The sequence below is a fragment of the Ostrinia furnacalis genome, unplaced genomic scaffold (genome assembly GCF_004193835.3).
Source record: "Ostrinia furnacalis isolate ACB-3 unplaced genomic scaffold, ASM419383v2 OfSCF4911, whole genome shotgun sequence".
Classification (NCBI taxonomy): domain Eukaryota; kingdom Metazoa; phylum Arthropoda; class Insecta; order Lepidoptera; family Crambidae; genus Ostrinia; species Ostrinia furnacalis.
Window position 1 is genome coordinate 22,744 of NW_021135150.1, and position 17,903 is coordinate 40,646.

General features: G+C 40.9%; 2 protein-coding genes across 2 annotated transcripts; both read left to right on the forward strand.

Moving 5' to 3' along the window:
* Positions 1-444: 444 nt before the first annotated feature.
* Positions 445-11,728, forward strand: LOC114360169 (26S proteasome regulatory subunit 10B). The gene is made up of 9 exons (XM_028314748.1): positions 445-631; positions 972-1,091; positions 1,664-1,800; positions 3,268-3,366; positions 4,630-4,779; positions 6,898-7,021; positions 9,853-10,063; positions 10,776-10,941; positions 11,520-11,728. Exons 1-9 carry the CDS (start codon positions 526-528, stop codon positions 11,595-11,597), a joined length of 1,191 nt encoding a protein of 396 aa, XP_028170549.1. The 5' UTR covers positions 445-525; the 3' UTR covers positions 11,598-11,728.
* Positions 11,658-16,801, forward strand: LOC114360167 (26S proteasome regulatory subunit 10B-like). Its single transcript, XM_028314746.1, has 4 exons — positions 11,658-11,693; positions 13,715-13,855; positions 15,861-15,984; positions 16,649-16,801. The coding sequence occupies exons 1-4, from the start codon at positions 11,658-11,660 to the stop codon at positions 16,786-16,788; spliced, it is 441 nt and encodes a 146-aa protein (XP_028170547.1). The 3' UTR covers positions 16,789-16,801.
* Positions 16,802-17,903: the final 1,102 nt, after the last annotated feature.

Genomic DNA, 17,903 nt, shown 5'->3' on the forward strand with positions numbered 1-17,903 from the left:
AAAATTTTTTTTATCGTCAGGAAAATGCATGAAATTGCATACCCACCAGCATACGGGGCCCGGGGGGTAGGTATGTGTTATGTGGGACTCTCCCTACCAGAAGGGTAAGGTTTACCCACGCACGAAAGACCAGACCAGACCTGACTGTTTTCGTCATGAGCCATTTATTAAGAGTGGGGAACGCGGGACATCGCCATAATCGCCATTAGCTGTTGCGTTAATCATTTCATAACCACTGCTGAGGTTAACCAGTCAGTGAATAATTATATCAGAAAAACAAGGTGAAAGTATTAATGGTGAGTTTTCTTACACAAGTAATTTTAATAATCGATTGTAGTGTAAAAACAAATCGATTATTTTCGACTCGACTCGATTCATCGTTAAAGAATGTATAACCCGATTTCTGAACGAAATGTTACCTACAACAAAATTTAAAAAGTAAATTGTCAAAGTAGCTGTCAAACAAATGATATACGTGAATTTCGCTTTTTGTTACTCAAAGAAAATTAAATAAAATCGTTCAAAATGCCTGCTGGAACGTCTACAATGGATCCCTTGAGAGAAAAAGCATTTCAGGATTACCGGAAGAAGTTGATGGAACACAAAGAAGTCGAATCGCGGCTCAAAGACAGTAAGTAATCGTGGAGTTGGTCTTCATTTATGCCGAATCATCGCGCTTATTTTTGCAGCTATTGACGAAATAAATGTATTTCTCTTAGTATTTGACCACTACATCGACCCATACAAGCTTTAACCTATATTTTATTGCAAAAAAGTTTAATTAGGTTAACATAAGATGGTACAAAGCAATGAACATTTGTATCATTAGTCACAAGAAATATAGCTTTTTTCAGGTTGACTACATTTCTAATGTAATTTTGTACATCATAATTAGAAATATATAGATTCTACAATGATATTATAGGTATGACTACTAATATTGATCAAATCATGCCCAATTTGATTCACAGTGCGTGAGCAGCTGAAGGACCTCACAAAACAGTATGACAAGAGTGAAAACGACCTCAAAGCTCTCCAGAGTGTGGGTCAGATCGTCGGTGAGGTGCTCAAGCAGTTGACTGAAGAGAAATGTAAGTGTTTTTGGAGAAAAACATTCTAAGTCATTGAAAGATGCCCGTTGATGATGATGATTTCGTGTCTATTGGCTAGAATGTTCCGTGCATGTGTGAAACAAAGGAATACATCAGCCATGGCAGGTCTAATCAATAAGCAGAAGACTATCGGCTATAGGGTCGGCCATTTGGTGAAGTGGTTCAAAACTGACTACTATTCCTGAGGTTGCAGGTTCGAGTCCCGCACAGTACAAACATTTGTGTGTATGAACATACTTGAACTGGGTGATTTCTATGTATAATATGTATGTATTTACAAAAAAAAGTATTTAAGTATGTTTATATCCATTGTCTAGTACCCATAGTACAAGCTTTGCTTAGTTTGGAACTAGAAGCACAGTGTAAAATGTCCAAGGATATCATTATTATTATCTATCTGACTATCTTTACCTTCGTAATTTCAATGTACTAGTCTTTGCATTTTTGCATTCTTTCTCCATAACCTAAAATAATTGCCTGTGTGTCACAAATTGTGTTTCTGTCTGAAATATTTAGTTTGTGTATGTCCTAAAACACTTTTTATTTTCCAGTTATCGTCAAAGCAACCAACGGTCCTCGCTACGTAGTTGGGTGTCGTCGTCAGCTAGACAAGAACAAGCTAAAGGGAGGCACCAGGGTGGCTCTCGACATGACTACCCTGACGATCATGCGGCATTTACCGAGAGAGGTACATATAAACCTTACTAATAATAGTTACAGGCTTATTGTTTTAATAGACATTTACAGTCCTCTCAACTTCAGCTGAGAATTGCATTTGTGTGAGTGCACACCGATAGTTTAGAGTGGCAATCGGCTTGAAGCGCGGCGCGTCCCGCGCATGGTTTATTATAGCAAGCGGCCTGAAGCGCGGCGCGTCCGCCACGCACCGCTTCCTTGTCGCTCACATTCTTCACTTCACCCCCGGTACTGGTAGCAGATACGTGTAATTTTATGTAATTGTGTTCCAAATATTAGTGAAATGGCTCCTACTGTAAGTGAATTTCCTGTACGAAATCCATTAAGCAGCCAAGCGAAAGAAATTTTATGCAAATTGAATACGTATTTTAAAGGTGTGAACGAAAAGTTTTTAGTCTGTTTTTATTTTGTAATTTTATAAAGTTTGTCTTTTTGTTGTATTTTGTAAGGCTGGCTGGACGCCCTCTCTATAAACGGTGCTCGCAGAATATCAGCGTCGAGGTACTTCGTGCCTTGGCATATGCTGAGCGAGGACCTGTTTTTATTTATTTATTTATTTAAAAGGATGTGTCAAGTGTCGTTACATCGGCCCAATTGGTAGCAAGTGTTTTATAGACTTCCTTTTAATAAAACATTAATTTTATTTGTATGTGTTTTACTCTTACTTTAACTTTAACAAACGTCAAAATTCTGTCAAACTCCATACAAAAAGCACCGGTTACCGTTATAGTTACGGTCAAAGTTAGATGGTGCAACTCAGCCTAAAACTAAGAAAGATTGAAGAAAAAGAAACATTTCGTTTTAAACCTTAACCCTATGACAATAAAGTGCACAATGGTATTTCATATTGCAACCTAAGCCCTGATTGTCTCTTATTGGTCGTAGTAAAAATATAGTAAAATGCGTAACCAATTAGAGAGGGGGTGAGCACGTGACCGGAGCGATGCGCTTACGCTAAAATTTCTACAAAGTGGTCAGGCGGAAGAGTCCCCGATAGTACTTTTGGCGATCACTCACACAAATGCAATTCTCAGCTTAAGTTGATAGGACTGTAGTACGGTAATGTCCTTTCTTATAATGATGTGTAAATATTCTTCCTCATGTCAGCAAAACACTAAGGCTGGGTTGTGTCATCTTACTTTGACTTTAACAAATGTCAAAAATCTGTCAACCTCCATACAAAAAACCACTGGTTATCATCAAAGTTACAGTCAAAGTTAGCTGGTGCAAATTAAGCCTAACGTGCCTTGTATCTCCAGCATCATTGCTGATAAAAATATTCTTACTTACACAATGTCCAATCCTTACTGATTGTATAATTGCATCTTTGAAAAAAATATTGAAAAGCCACTCTTACTTTGTCTTCTGTACAATATTGATTGTAAAAAGTGTCCCCCTGACTAGGAAATGTGGGTTTTTAAAAATGTTCATGTTATATTATGTACTTTTCTTTTTATAGGTTGACCCTCTAGTGTACAACATGAGCCACGAAGACCCTGGTGACGTCACATACTCGGCCATTGGAGGTCTGCAGGAACAGATCCGACAACTCAGAGAGGTGAGCGTCAATTTAATTAATAAATCGTAATACAGTGTCAGTTGTCTGTTTGCACTGAACCTTAAGAGTAGGCGCACACCGTTGATTTTTCATGTATGGGAGTGCGCACACTACGCCGATTCGATTTGGCCGATTCTTCATACAAATTAAAATCGGGCACAACTATCGGCCAACTAAAAATTAACAGTGTGCGCCTACTCTAAGGAGTATTGAAGCATGAATCTATTCTCAAACCTACAATACCTAAGATTGGTTTATATTAGTAAAATGAAAACGGTACGTACATCTAGGAAAACGAAATTTTTTGGAGGCACACCAAATATGAAAAATCAATTTTATAAGATAACCTTATTTTTCCGAGGCACATCATCTAAAGATCACGGTACACCAGTGTGCCGCGATACACTAGTCTATATTATAAACAAATTAAACAATAGTCATAGTAGGGTAACATTGGCTCTGTGTGGTGTCAGTGTGCACCACACGAGTGGTACAGAAAATTAATTTCGAGTAACTTTGCAAAAATGCACTGGTAGTTTTTACCTGCATTGAGATTTTTGGCATAAGTATGAACACACATCAAGAGTCATAGAAATTTCTAGAAGACAAGAATGCTCATGCTAGAAATGGCAATGCCTGGTTTTGTATGGAAGGTGGCGTCTTTTTTTTTTTCGCGCGGCCATCGACCAAACCTTATTTTTTTATTACAAAATAGTGTAATAAACCAAACTTACTATGACATGTATACCTCTAAACTCAGTCTGGACTGAGTTACGAGCATTAGAAGTTTGATGATTTTACATACTAGATTTGCTTTCTGCATGCAAGCTTTGTAAGAAATTGCAACAAAATAGTGACATTGTATGTGTAAACAAACAATAACATCAATTATAGGCTCCAGTCATCAGTATGGAGCAGAATCAGCGCAACAAAAAGAGACGTCACTATTTTGTTGGAATTTCTTACAAAACTTGCGCACAAAAAGCAAATTATAGTATGTAAAACATCAAACTTCTAATGCTCGTAACTCAGTTCAGACTGAGTTTAGAGGTATACATGTCATAGTAAGTTTGGTTTATTACACTATTTTGTAACCAAAAAACATGGTATGGTCGATAGCCGCGCGAAAAAAAAAGACTCCAATATCCGGCATTGTCTTTTCAATTCAGAAATTGGATCTATGTATCAAGCTGAGAGCTAGAGTAATTAATTACATTGCATTTTCGTTTCCATCATCTCACAATGCACCATTTATATTTGCAGGTCATCGAACTCCCGCTCCTCAATCCTGAGCTATTCGTCCGCGTCGGCATCACGCCGCCCAAGGGCTGTCTCTTGTACGGGCCGCCCGGCACCGGCAAGACGCTACTAGCCAGGGCCGTCGCTTCACAGCTGGACGCCAACTTCCTCAAGGTAACCAGTGGCAATGAGGGCTATCGTTTTTATACTTAACAGTTGGCACCCCTGGCGATTGACAGGACCTTACTCTACAGTGGCGCCATCTTGATGAATGCAAATGCGATAGTCCTCCTACCACTTTAGCGCTCACCAGTTGGTGCCACTGTCTTCGCTACTAGCAAGTGACAGGACCTTACTCTACAGTGGCGTTAACTGGTGAGCGCTAAAACGATAGCCCTCATTGGACGAATTGGGCTATTCTCCGTACCATCAGGCTAATGGCACCGGCAAAACACTTCTAGTGAGGGCCGTCGCTTCACAGCTGGACGCCAACTTCCTCAAGGTGACGTCACAGGCCTCGGGTCATTGCCCTCCAAGGCTGCCTGCTGTACGGTCCGCTAATTATGTTGCTGTCGCGCTCGCACACTCACTGCGGGCGCGCGTCGCACAGTCGCGACAGCAATATAATTACGCGCGAGCGATAAGGATGGGTAGCTTGGGGTCATTGGACAAAATTCTACGTGCTCACGGACCAGGCTTTAGCCAGGGCCGTCACGTCGCAGCTGGACGCCAACTTCCTCAAGGTGACGTCACAGGGCTCCGGTCATTGCCCTCCAAAGGCTGCCTCTTGTATGGGCCGCCCGGCACCGGCAAGACGCTACTAGCCAGGGCCGTCGCTTCACAGCTGGACGCTAACTTCCTCAAGGTGACGTCACAGTCGGGTCATTGCCCTCCAAGGCTGCCTGCTGTACGGGCCGCTAATTATGTTGCTGTCGCGCTCGCACACTCACTGCGGGCGCCCGTCGCACAGTCGCGAAAAAAATATTTTCCATCCCAATAGTACGCCGGCTGCGCTCGATTCGGATATAATGACGTCACGCGGCCTTGCGTAAGTTGACTTTTAGCGGCAAAAACGGCCTATGTTTATTACTTAATATCTTCGTAAGTAATGGTCCGATTTGGATAATTCAAAAAGATATATCTTTCTTATGTCTTAAAGATTAACGTAGATACTAGTTTTATTGAATTTTCTACAACAGTACTGATCCTCATTGCGACGATGATCGACCGAGCGTGTATAGAAATACGCGTAAGCAAACAGGCGCGTGGCGGCCCGGACTGATTTGCAACTTGAAGTTGTCGCGCGCTGTAGGTAATTATCTCGGCCGGCATAGGCGAGTGACGGAGGCCTGCCATTGTTCTCGAGGTAACATGGATGAATTGGGCTCCATTCCCCACCATCAGGCCTCCCCCATCTATGTCTAAGGCCAGATAGGTTGGGGGGTCTGATGTTCGCATATTTGGCCTTTAGTCGCATCTTACGGTGGAGTGGCCACCTTCTCCAATTCACCAGAGGCAAATGGCACTGGTAAGACACTACTAGTGAGGTAGTGAGGGCCGTCCCGTCACAGCTGGATGCCAACTTCCTCAAGGTAAGTGACAAATGGACGAATTGGATTACACGCTAGTTCGATGCGCTAGTCTGATGGACGAATTGGGCTACACCCTAGGCCTTAGTCACTTCTTATGGACAAGTGAAGAGTGGGGTGGTCCTATGAAGTCATGCAGGGGTTCAACCCTCTCCAATGTACCAGAGACAAATGGCACTGATAAGACGCTACTGGGCTAGCATGCAGCTGAATGCCAACTTCCTCAAGATGACGTCATCATCCTTAGGTCATAAGTTCCTACTGCAGGAAAATGACCTTAACAAGCCCAAGTGAAAATGTATATTGGCATTTCGTCAGCCTCGTGGGACATTCTACTCATTCTTGATTCGGAGAGTCCCATATGTTTATGATCTGCCTAAAGCACTTGCGATTTTAGGCTTTTGCTTGTTTTATGAGGGGGCTTTCAATTAGGGTTTTCGCGTATGAAAGATCCGCTAGATGGCGGGACGTGGATGTGGGTTCTGACTGCTGCGTGATTGGTGGATTTTGACATATCTGTCAATGTCATGTCAAAAATTACCAATGATGCAGCGTTTGGACCTCGCGTCTACGTATTGCCATCTGGCGGATTTTTCATACGCGAAAACCCTCATTATAATCCAAAGGTTAACAAGGGCTAGAAATAGCAGTTATAGCTGAGTTGTGTAATTTTTTTTAAATATCTCAATTTAACTATTCGCAGGTGGTATCGTCGGCGATCGTGGACAAGTACATCGGCGAGTCGGCGCGGCTCATCCGCGAGATGTTCAACTACGCGCGCGACCACCAGCCCTGCATCATCTTCATGGACGAGATCGACGCCATCGGTAACTAACAACTAACTAACGCCATTAGAACGTGAAGAATGTGCCATGAGGCGGATAAAACGCCACTACGCAGGACCTTTGATGCGCAATCCAAGCTTAGCTTACACTGGCCAAACACATCCTAAGCCCACAGGATGTAAAACATATCGCCCTCTAAAAGAGACTGCACTAAAGCCCGGTCCGTGAGCACGTAGAATCCCGTCCAATGACCCCAAACTACCCATCCTTATCGCTCGCGCGTAATTATATTGCTGTCGCGACTGTGCGACGCGCGCCCGCAGTGAGTGTGCGAGCGCGACAGCAACATAATTACGTGCGAGCGACAAGGATGGGCAGCTTGGGGTCTTTGGACGGGATTCTACGTGCTCACGGACCAGGCTTTAATAAGAAAAACTTTATTTGACACAAAAAGGAAAAAATAAAAAACAGAACAAAGGGACTTAAAACTATACACGCATATTTTTGTGCCAAAAAGGCGCCCGCTCAGCATTAATCGAGCCACGCGTGCCCCGACGCTGGTTTTCAGCGGGCGCCTCTCCAACCAACATTATAAATTAAAAAAAAAAAACATTTAACAAAACAAAACAACAAACAAAACATTGACAAAGAGGGCGCCACTATTACTTTCTTTACGTGTGGAAGAACTTAAACTGGCCAGTATGGTTATCTGGGACTTTTCCAGAGGGGTGGCCTTCTGACTAAAACTCTAGAGAGATAGGATGCTATTGGCAACTAAAATATTAACTCTTCATGTTCAACTACGCGCGCGGCCACCAGCCCTGCATCATCTTCATGGACGAGATCGACGCCATCGGTAACTAACAACTAACAGTAACTAACTAACGCCATTAGAACATGAGTGCCTAAATCAGTTTCGAAATCCAACAACTACGCAGGACCTTTGATGCGCAAACTTAGCTTACACAAGCCCACATGATGCCTAAAAGATACTGCACTACCTAACTGGGACTTTTCCAGAGGGGTGGAGCCTTCTGACTATAATCACAGGGATACCAGCGGTGTCATAACTCTTCATGTTCAACTTGTTATCATGCATTATATTTATGGACAAGATCGACGCCATCGGTAACTAACATTACCACAGAATAATAATAAGTACTACGTACAAAAAGTTTTGGAATACTTATCCTGTCCTCAGTAGATAGGAGAATACTTATCCTGTCCTCAGTAGTAGATACAGAGGGGTAGAACCTTCTGACTAAAAGTATAGAAATAAATACCATCAGTAACTATATCATAACTCTTTATGTTCAATCACCAGCCCTGAATCATCTTCATGGACGAGATCAACGCCATCGGTAACTAAAATAACTGTCGGCAGCTGTCCCTCTTTGGAAATTATAAACCATTCATACTTACCTTTCTTTCGTCTAAAGTAATTTAAAGCAGTGGACCAGCCTAAAAAAACTTATTTGCACCCTCCTGGATCGGCAGGACAAACGCCACCCCTAACTTCTTATCTTCCTAACTTGACAGATGATCTTGACCTTGCCATTTTATCTGATGGATAGCACACACATTAGCATAAAAGCAAGCCGAAAATTTTTCTCTTACTAGGAATCAAAACTCCTTTTCGCAGTGATACTCAATACCAATCATTCCAAGACACACCATCTGATGAAACTTCATTCTGGTCCTAACGAAACCATGACACTACAGCCTAAACGAGTACTTCAGTGACTTAAACTTAAATTAAAAAAAATATTGCATACGTTTCACGTTGATTACTAAATCAATCATTTAATTGCTAAGCCTAAATGGGTAACATGATGTACTGGATAACATGATAACTAGAGTTGCCGCGAATAGTGGTTATAGCGAATAGTCGAATACCGATTAATCGCCATTCACTTTGGCGAATAGTCGAATAACTCGACATTACTATTCGACATAAAAATATTAAAATTATTTCTAATTTCTTCTAAGGTTCTCACAGAAAAGAAAACAATAAAGTTAAAGAAATCTGTTTCATGTTATACATACCTACATATATGTAGTAAATTTTAGGCATGTTTTGAAGAATCATCTATAGAGCAACCTACTGAAGAGCACCCCAAGAATGCCAGTGCTGAAGAAATCGCCCACTACATCTCATTAGCAAAGGCTGACAGAAAAATAAACCCATATGAATGGTGGACTTTGAGTACCAATAAGAATAGATTTCCTATATTAAGTAAGCTTGCTAAATGACACACCAGCAAGCTCTGTTTATTCAGAAAAACTATTTTCCGAGGCAGGTTTAATTTACGAGGAAAAACGAAACCGACTTGCTCCCGAACGTGCAGAAAAAAATGATTTTTTGCACCACAATCTGCCTCTGTTGGATTTTAAATATTAATTAAAAAGCCTAACTAATTTAATTTCATGAATATGATAGGCACAGGTACATATTATAAATAATAATTGATATTGTGTATTGTTTTGTTAGGGAAAATAAAAATATGATTATTTTTAACTCATTAGTTTTTTTGGTCACTAAAAGTTTATTTTAGACGACTATTCGCCGAATGCCGAATAATACTAGCTATTATTCGGTATTCGACGAATATCAAAAAAATGTCGAGTAATGCCGAATACCGAATAATAGCGAGTATTCGCGGCAACTGTAATGATAACCACATCTTGTAAACATTCATGAAATGCAATAAACACATTTTGACTTTGATTTAACTTTGTGCAGCGGCTGCCCTGATTTGAAAAATATAAAAGATTTTTAATATTCAAAATCAACATTGTCCATCCCAACCTGATGACGTCATAGTCCCCATTTCACGTTTTGGATCTTAACCTGTAATGCTTTATCTTCTTAGGTGGCAGACGTTTCTCCGAAGGCACCAGCGCCGACAGAGAGATCCAGCGAACGCTCATGGAACTTCTCAACCAAATGGACGGCTTCGACTCCCTCGGCCAGGTCAAGATCATCATGGCCACCAACCGGCCTGATACCCTGGATCCGGCTCTGTTAAGACCTGGTAGATTGGACAGGAAGATTGAGATCCCTCTGCCCAATGAACAGGCTAGGTAAGTTTTCAGAGTTTGTTGCAGCATTTCTTCTAAGCAGTTGCAACAAAGCTGCTGCAAGTGGTTGCAACAAAGCTGGAAAGTGATGTAGGTCGAAGGTGGAAGTGGACTTAGAAAAACGCTAACGGGATTGTTCCCACCTCTCGTTCCCACCGCTGCAACTCCTGTGTAGCCAGGATCGACAGCTCGACCGCCATAAAAACCCAACCAATGAAGGTCAAGTTTGTCCCGGGGGAAAGTTAAACTGAAAAACGCTAGTTTAGTGGTCTCCCTAATGCAAAACAAATAGTAGATTACTAGTTATTGTGATAAAAAATACCCTTTGTTCTGTATTTGTCCCCGTCATTTAAACCCTTGCAAGCTTTAAGTATGTTCGTTATAAATAGGTTCACCACATTCACCACCAAAAACTCAGTGGCCAACAACGATGGAACTATCAACCTTCCCAACTTTACGAATGATTTAATTACTTTCGAGGCATTTTATCGATTTCGCACGATAAGCTCTTACATTTGTCGTCTAAAATCGTCGATAAGATTTTATCATGACCCACATAACGTTGCTGTCAGTTCAAAAGGCTGTCAAATCCAAATGTAAAAATTATACAGTTTTTTGTGTCTCCTGAAAACCTACTGGTATGATACATCCTTTTGAACTGACAGCGACGATAAGCCTGGCTGTCACATTTTCATGCTTTTATTTTAAATTCCAGACTGGAAATCCTGAAGATCCACGCGCAACCGATCGCCAAACACGGCGAGATGGACTATGAGGCTGTCGTCAAACTGTCCGACACTTTCAACGGCGCTGACTTGAGAAACGTTTGCACTGAGGCTGGTCTCTTCGCTATACGGGCTGAGAGGGAGTATATTATACAGGCAAGTCGTCAAGTAAGGTAGTCAAACGATTCTGAACAATCGAGTGGCAAAAATCGGAACTAATAACAGAGTATTCGAGCGCATAAAGGTAGCAGGAAGGCCAAGCAGGCCGCTACCAACCGGTCAACATGGAAATCATTGGGGGAGGCATAATATGTTCAGCAGTGGACGTCCTATGGCTGAGATGATGATGATGAAATTATGAAAAGATGAGCATAAGCCGTGTGGTGACGGCAGAGTAGAATACATTTGTCACCAACCCCTACTCTTCCCGCGGGTGTCGTAAGAGGCGACTTAGGGACTACACATCAAACAGAGAATGGGCAGCAGCGCTCTCTGAAAAACATCAATCTTTTAAACTGCGATCTCCAACCCGCCTGCCTAGCGTGGAGATTATGGCAAAACCCTCCACTATAGTGGAGGAGGCTCATAGTCCAGCAGTGGACTGTAAAGGGCTGTTAAAGGGCTGTTGATGAGCATAAGCTTTATCAGCAAGTAGGGATACAGCTCATACAGCCCCTTATCTCCCTTTGGGATTGATTAAAGATTAATTTTATTTAAAATCTATTCTTTTACAGGAGGATCTAATGAAAGCGGTTCGTAAGGTGGCCGATAACAAGAAACTTGAAAGCAAGCTCGACTACAAGCCCGTCTAAGAATTTAGTTTAAACTTAACATTAGGATATACTTACTTCCAGTTTTCAAACGTATGAAAAATGTTATTTACTCCGTTTTATAATGATTTGGAACTGGTAACACTGTAATGAAAATAAAGAAATTAATATTTTATTCGTTTATTTTTTAATAATCTATTTACACAATATACAATACAATAAATTGTCTGGCATCCATAGTACAAGGTTTGCTTAGTTTAGGACTAGATGGCGCTGTATAATATTTATTTTACAAAGTAGACAAAATCCGAACTAAGCAGCGTCTATTTTATAATTTAATAAGTCTGTTTCTTTTAAAAAAGTGTCCTACTGATGAATTACTAAATTATAATGCTTCGTTCTAAGGCACAATAGTTACAACAAATTAGTTGTTCAGTCCTTGTTACAAAAATGTTGGCGGGTAGTCGCATATTTGTTTCGCCAACTTTATTTTCCTACCGTCGTTCAACGGTCGGAGCCTCAGTTGCCGGGCGACGTTCAATGCGCACACACGTGTGTCGCGCGCTCCGCCAGTGAGTGACGTCACTCCTTCGAAAGACCGTCTTTTGTGATTGTTCGCGTGTGTAACTGTGCTTCGTGTGACATCATCATCATCAGCTCCAAGGATTGGCATCCGTCCGTGGCGTGGGTGGACTTTAAGGTTAGTGAAGCTCAGATTACCTCTCTGTATTGCGAGGACTGATCTACCTTTCATCAATTTTCTACAACAAAAACTATACAATGCACTTTCTAATCAAATATCCATAATATAGGTGATAAACGCAATTTTCAGTACGACTCACGCAAATTACTTGTAATAATGTAGCATAAAAGTAATACTATTCGGTTCTCAATTATTATGACATTCTTTAACATTATGGTTATTCAAAATAACTGATATACAGGGTGTTATAGTCTTTTTCACGTAAGATGATCCGTATGACACTTCAAGGTTATCCATATTACGCATACTACATATGCAGAATATTTTTGAAAAAATATTTGTATTTTATTAGCAATATGATAAAAAAAGAAAACTACCTTGTCTTGAAATATATAGTAAAATCTGAGTCTATTGATTATATTTTAATGAAATACGATGTAAAAAATATTTTTTNGTACTCGCAAGGGAATCAAAACCTAAAGGGTACTTCCAGTCGACCTAGAATCTTGAAATTTGGCATGAAGCAACGTTTTATAGCACACATGAAGGAAAAATTCCGCAACCCTTAAATTTTTAGTTACATTACAAAATATATCTTTTTTAATAAATATAAACTTATGAATTTCATTTTGCAATAAAAATACCATAGTTATGACTCGATTGTCGTAATGAACGAACTTTGTAAACCTTGCAGGTTTGTACGGAACCCTCGGTGAGCGAGTCCGACTCGCACTTGGCCGGTTTTATTAAAAGTGCATTCCTATTTAGCTAATGTCAGTTAGCATGCAAATTACAATATAATTGATCATAAAATAATGTCGATTGATTACATAACATTATATTTATATTGATTCAAATAAAATTCATTAGCATATTTTAATAATAACCCAACCATTGAAGGTCAAGTTTGTCCCGGGGGAAAGTTAAACTGTCATTGGACCCGCAACGAAATTAATCAGAAGAACATAGGAGTTCGAAGTTTATTATTTCGTACAGTTCTTCTTCTCTATTGTGTTTCCACGTTTGCCAATGTTGTCGTACAGTCAATGATCCAACGACACCCAAAGAAGTCAAAATTCGCAACACGTATAAGATTGTGTTGTCAACCTTTTGGTCACTTTGGGTGTCACGAAATATTTGACGCTGAATTAGGCCCAGAACAGACGGTTCAAATTTCTGATGAATGAAACTGAAACTGAAAGTTTCAAACTGGTCGCGTCATGTGTGGTCTCTCAACGGACGCTATGGCAGAAACTTAGATGCAACTCAAAAGTAACTAGCAGTTGCAGTTGCGTTTCACCGTCTGTTCTGGGCCTTACATTAGTGATTCTTGCGCTTCTTTTCAACACTGGCCGATATTTATTGTCCCGAAGCAGTGCTAAGGTCGGGATGTGTAAGTGCTCTTTAAAGGCCTACTTACAAAAACTAAATTAATTTTCAACCGACTTAAAAAAAGAAGGAGGTTCTCAATTCTGTTGGAAAGTTAGNCCTCGGGTCATTGCCCTCCAAAGGCTGCCTCTTGTACGGGCCGCCCGGCACCGGCAAGACGCTACTAGCCAGGGCCGTCGCTTCACAGCTGGACGCTAACTTCCTCAAGGTGACGTCACAGGGCTCCGGTCATTGCCCTCCAAGGCTGCCTGCTGTACGGGCCGCTAATTATGTTGCTGTCGCGCTCGCACACTCACTGCGGGCGCCCGTCGCACAGTCGCGACAGCAATACAATTACGCGCGAGCGATAAGGATGGGTAGCTTGGGGTCATTGGACAAAATTACGTGCTCACGGACCCGGCTTTAGCCAGGGCCGTCGCTTCACAGCTGGACGCCAACTTCTTCAAGGCAAGTGGACGATTTGGGCTACACTTTCCACGTTGGGGAAGCTCTATGTTCGCATCATTTCTACCTTAATGAGGGCTATCGTTTTAGCGCTCACCAGTTGGCGCCACTGTAGAGTAAGGTCCTGTCACTTGCTAGTAGCGAAAACAGTGGCACCAACTGGTGAGCGCTAAAGTGGTAGAACTATCGCATTTAATTTTGCACTCATCAAGATGGCGCCACTGTAGAGTAAGGTCCTGTCAATCGCCAGGGGTACCAACTGTTAAGTATAAAAACGATAGCTCTCATTGCATCACTTCCTCAAGGTGACGTCAATATCAGTTAGTTACTTACTGCTGGAGCTAGATCATCCAATTTACCACAGACAAATGACAAAACGCTGTTGGCTGGTCAACGTCGCCAACTTCCTCAAAGTGACGTCATCGTCATCAGGTCATTTAGTCTCCAATTCAGAAGCATGACCTTCTTCAATTTACCAGAGGAAAATAGCATTGCTAAGATACATCTAGCGAGGGCTATCGCTTCACAGCTGGACGCTAACTTCCTCAAGGTAACATCACCATCTTTAGGTCATTTAGCCTTCATTGCAGAAGACCCTTTTCTATGAGGGCTATCGCTTACTTTCTTGGCTGGTCAACGCTGTCAACTTCCTTAAGGTAACGTCCTCAGATCTCAGTCTCTATTGCAGAAGCATGACTATCTCCAATTTAGCACAGAAAAATAGCATTGATAAGACTGCTAACCAGGGCCGTCGCTACACAGCTGGACGCTAACTTCCTCAAGGTAACCGGTGGCAATGAGGGCTATCGTTTTTATACTTAACAGTTGGCACCCCTGGCGATTGACAGGACCTTACTCTACAGTGGCGCCATCTTGATGAATGCAAATGCGATAGTCCTCCTACCACTTTAGCGCTCACCAGTTGGTGCCACTGTCTTCGCCACTAGCAAGTGACAGGACCTTACTTTACAGTGGCGTTAACTGATGAGCGCTAAAACGATAGCCCTCGTTGGACGAATTGGGCTATTCTCCGTACCATCAGGCTAATGGCACCGGCAAAACACTTCTAGTGAGGGCCGTCCGTCACATAATATTTATGCAATGTTACAGATTCATTTGGTTTGATCTTACTGAGTTGTGTTGTAATCAGGGATGTTATAGATATCCGTAACCGTAACCGAAACTTTCGGATGTCCGAAATAAAAAAATATCCGAAACCGTAACTGTAACCGATTCATAAGTTTCGGATATTAATGCCATCTAGAATCAATTTTTTTTTATTACTTTTTATTCGATGTAAAGTGTGCGGCCATGAATGAACCGTGATAGACAACTATTGCAAATTGCATTCTAAGGCACAGATATCCGTAACCGTAACCGAAACTACATATCCATAACATCCCTACTATGTACTAAATAAACTATTTGAATTTGAGTATTTTGTTGATTTTGTCATATTTGATGTACTTAAATTTGACTATTCTTACCGTTAGATAATTCCTGGCAATAAGTGGTGACTGAGTTTGTTCCGGCGTTTCTTCTCAGCACTTGCCATATGTTTGTCTCGAAGCGCTGGTAGGGCCCAAAAGATAAGGAGACATGTAAAGTGCCCCATAAGGGCTACCTTTTTCTTTTTTTATTATTTTCTATTGACGTTCATAAGTGCCACTTGTGGTCTAAACTGAATAAATATTTTTTGATTTTGATTTTGATTTTATTATTATGGAAGGTGTGCCAAATAATAAACATTTCTATTAAATAATCCGCAGGTGGTATCGTCGGCGATCGTGGACAAGTACATCGGCGAGTCGGCGCGTCTCATCCGTGAGATGTTCAACTACGCGCGCGACCACCAGCCCTGCATCATCTTCATGGACGAGATCGACGCCATCGGTAACTAACATATTCCTTCTGTTAGCTGGAAGAAGTTCACAGCCGAAGAAAACATTATTGTGGATGACCCAAAACCCGTGGAACCTTAAGCAGTTGTTTTATTTTATTTTACATTTCTTGTGTAAGAAATAACGCGGTAACTTAAGTACTTTGGTTGTTTTGTAACCTGACGAAAGATGTAAACCATAACCTACATGTGATTTGACAAACTGATCTCCCTAAAGGCTTCACCCTTACCCCAATTTACACAGAAAATGAACCTAACTGGGGGAAAAAACACTACATTCTAACCTTGAAAAGAGTTTTAGCCTTATTTATTAGAACATGGGTAAACTTCACTACACATCCTTGATGAAATCGTGAAGACCCAGCCTACATAAATAAAGTTTTTAATTTAATGTAAAATTTAAATCAATAAGTTGTCGGTAACTCAATGAGGGCTATCGTTTTTATACTTAACAGTTGGCACCCCTGGCGATTGACAGGACCTTACTCTACAGTGGCGCTAACTGGCGAGCGCTAAAACGATAGCCCTCATTGAATGATTGCGAGTTCTCGACCTGATGACGTCAGTCTCTATTTCGACACAAATCTATATGATTCGTTTTTTGATAATTCATAAAAGCCGCCAATCGACAACCCTATTAATGCTTTATCCTCTCAGGTGGCAGACGTTTCTCCGAAGGCACCAGCGCCGACAGAGAAATCCAGCGGACGCTCATGGAACTTCTCAACCAAATGGACGGCTTCGACTCCCTCGGCCAGGTATGTCGTACAGTTCACACCGCTGCAACTCCTGTGTAGCCAGGATCTACAGCTTGACCGCCAATAAAATTCAAATTCAAATTATTTATTTGTTCAAAAAATAGGGTAAATACATAAGTGGTGTTGGTATTTTTAGGGTTCCGTACCTCAAAAGGAAAAAACGGAACCCTTATAGGATCACTTTGTTGTCCGTCCGTCCGTCTGTCAAGACCCTTTTTCTCAGGAACGCGTGGAGGTATGAAACTGAAATTTATATCAATTACTCAGGTCTACTGTCCCTTGAAGCTGTGAAAAAATCAAACTTCTAAGCCAACGCAATCAAAAGATACAGCCGTTTATGCCGCAAATTTTCGACACTTGCAAGGGAATCAAAACCTACAGGGTGCTTCCCGTGAACTCAGAATCTTGAAATTTGGTACGAAGCAACGTCTTATAGCATAGATAAAGGAAAAATTACGAAAACCATAAATTTTTAGTTACATCACATAATATATTTTTTTTTAAATAATTTTAAACTTACTACCCATTTCCTCATAAACGCGTAGAGGTATTAAATTGAAATTCATCTATAATACCTTTAAGTTCTAACAAAATCAAACTTCTATGTAAACGCAATCAAAAGAAACAGCAATTTAAGCTGTATATTTTGAAACTCGCAAGTACTCGCAAGGGAATCAAAACCTAAAGGGTACTTCCAGTCGACCTAGAATCTTGAAATTTGGCATGAAGCAACGTTTTATAGCACACATATCGATTAATAATCGATCCGTGATCGATTATGCGACAACATTACTACTTAACTGGTAGAAATCCCCTTGAAACATGACTGTGTTCATGTCCTTTCTCTAAATGGTACCTAGGTATGGTCCTACGCTTATAATGTAGAACATGGTTTAAATAATATACCATTTGTTGACCCCACTCTTGAACTGTTGGACATAAAAGGAGATAAGTATATTAATTAATAATATTTTTTGTTTGCGCAATAAAGCACCTATTACTATTACACATTATGTCAATTTCCAAGCAAACCCGGGAGTTTTTGGTAGTTATTTATATGAAAATATATTTCTGATATTAAGTCCTAACAAATAATAGTAGTTACATTTCTGTTGGTTTTACGCCCAGATTCCATAGAAAAGTGCCCATCATCC

Excerpts from the sequence above, each read along its gene's own strand:
- LOC114360169 (XM_028314748.1), top strand. The coding sequence starts at position 526 with ATGCCTGCTGGAACGTCTACAATGGATCCCTTGAGAGAAAAAGCATTT. Across the intron at positions 632-971 it reads CGAATCGCGGCTCAAAGACA|TGCGTGAGCAGCTGAAGGAC; the intron begins GTAAGTAATCGT and ends TTTGATTCACAG. Across the intron at positions 1,092-1,663 it reads GCAGTTGACTGAAGAGAAAT|TTATCGTCAAAGCAACCAAC; the intron begins GTAAGTGTTTTT and ends TTTATTTTCCAG.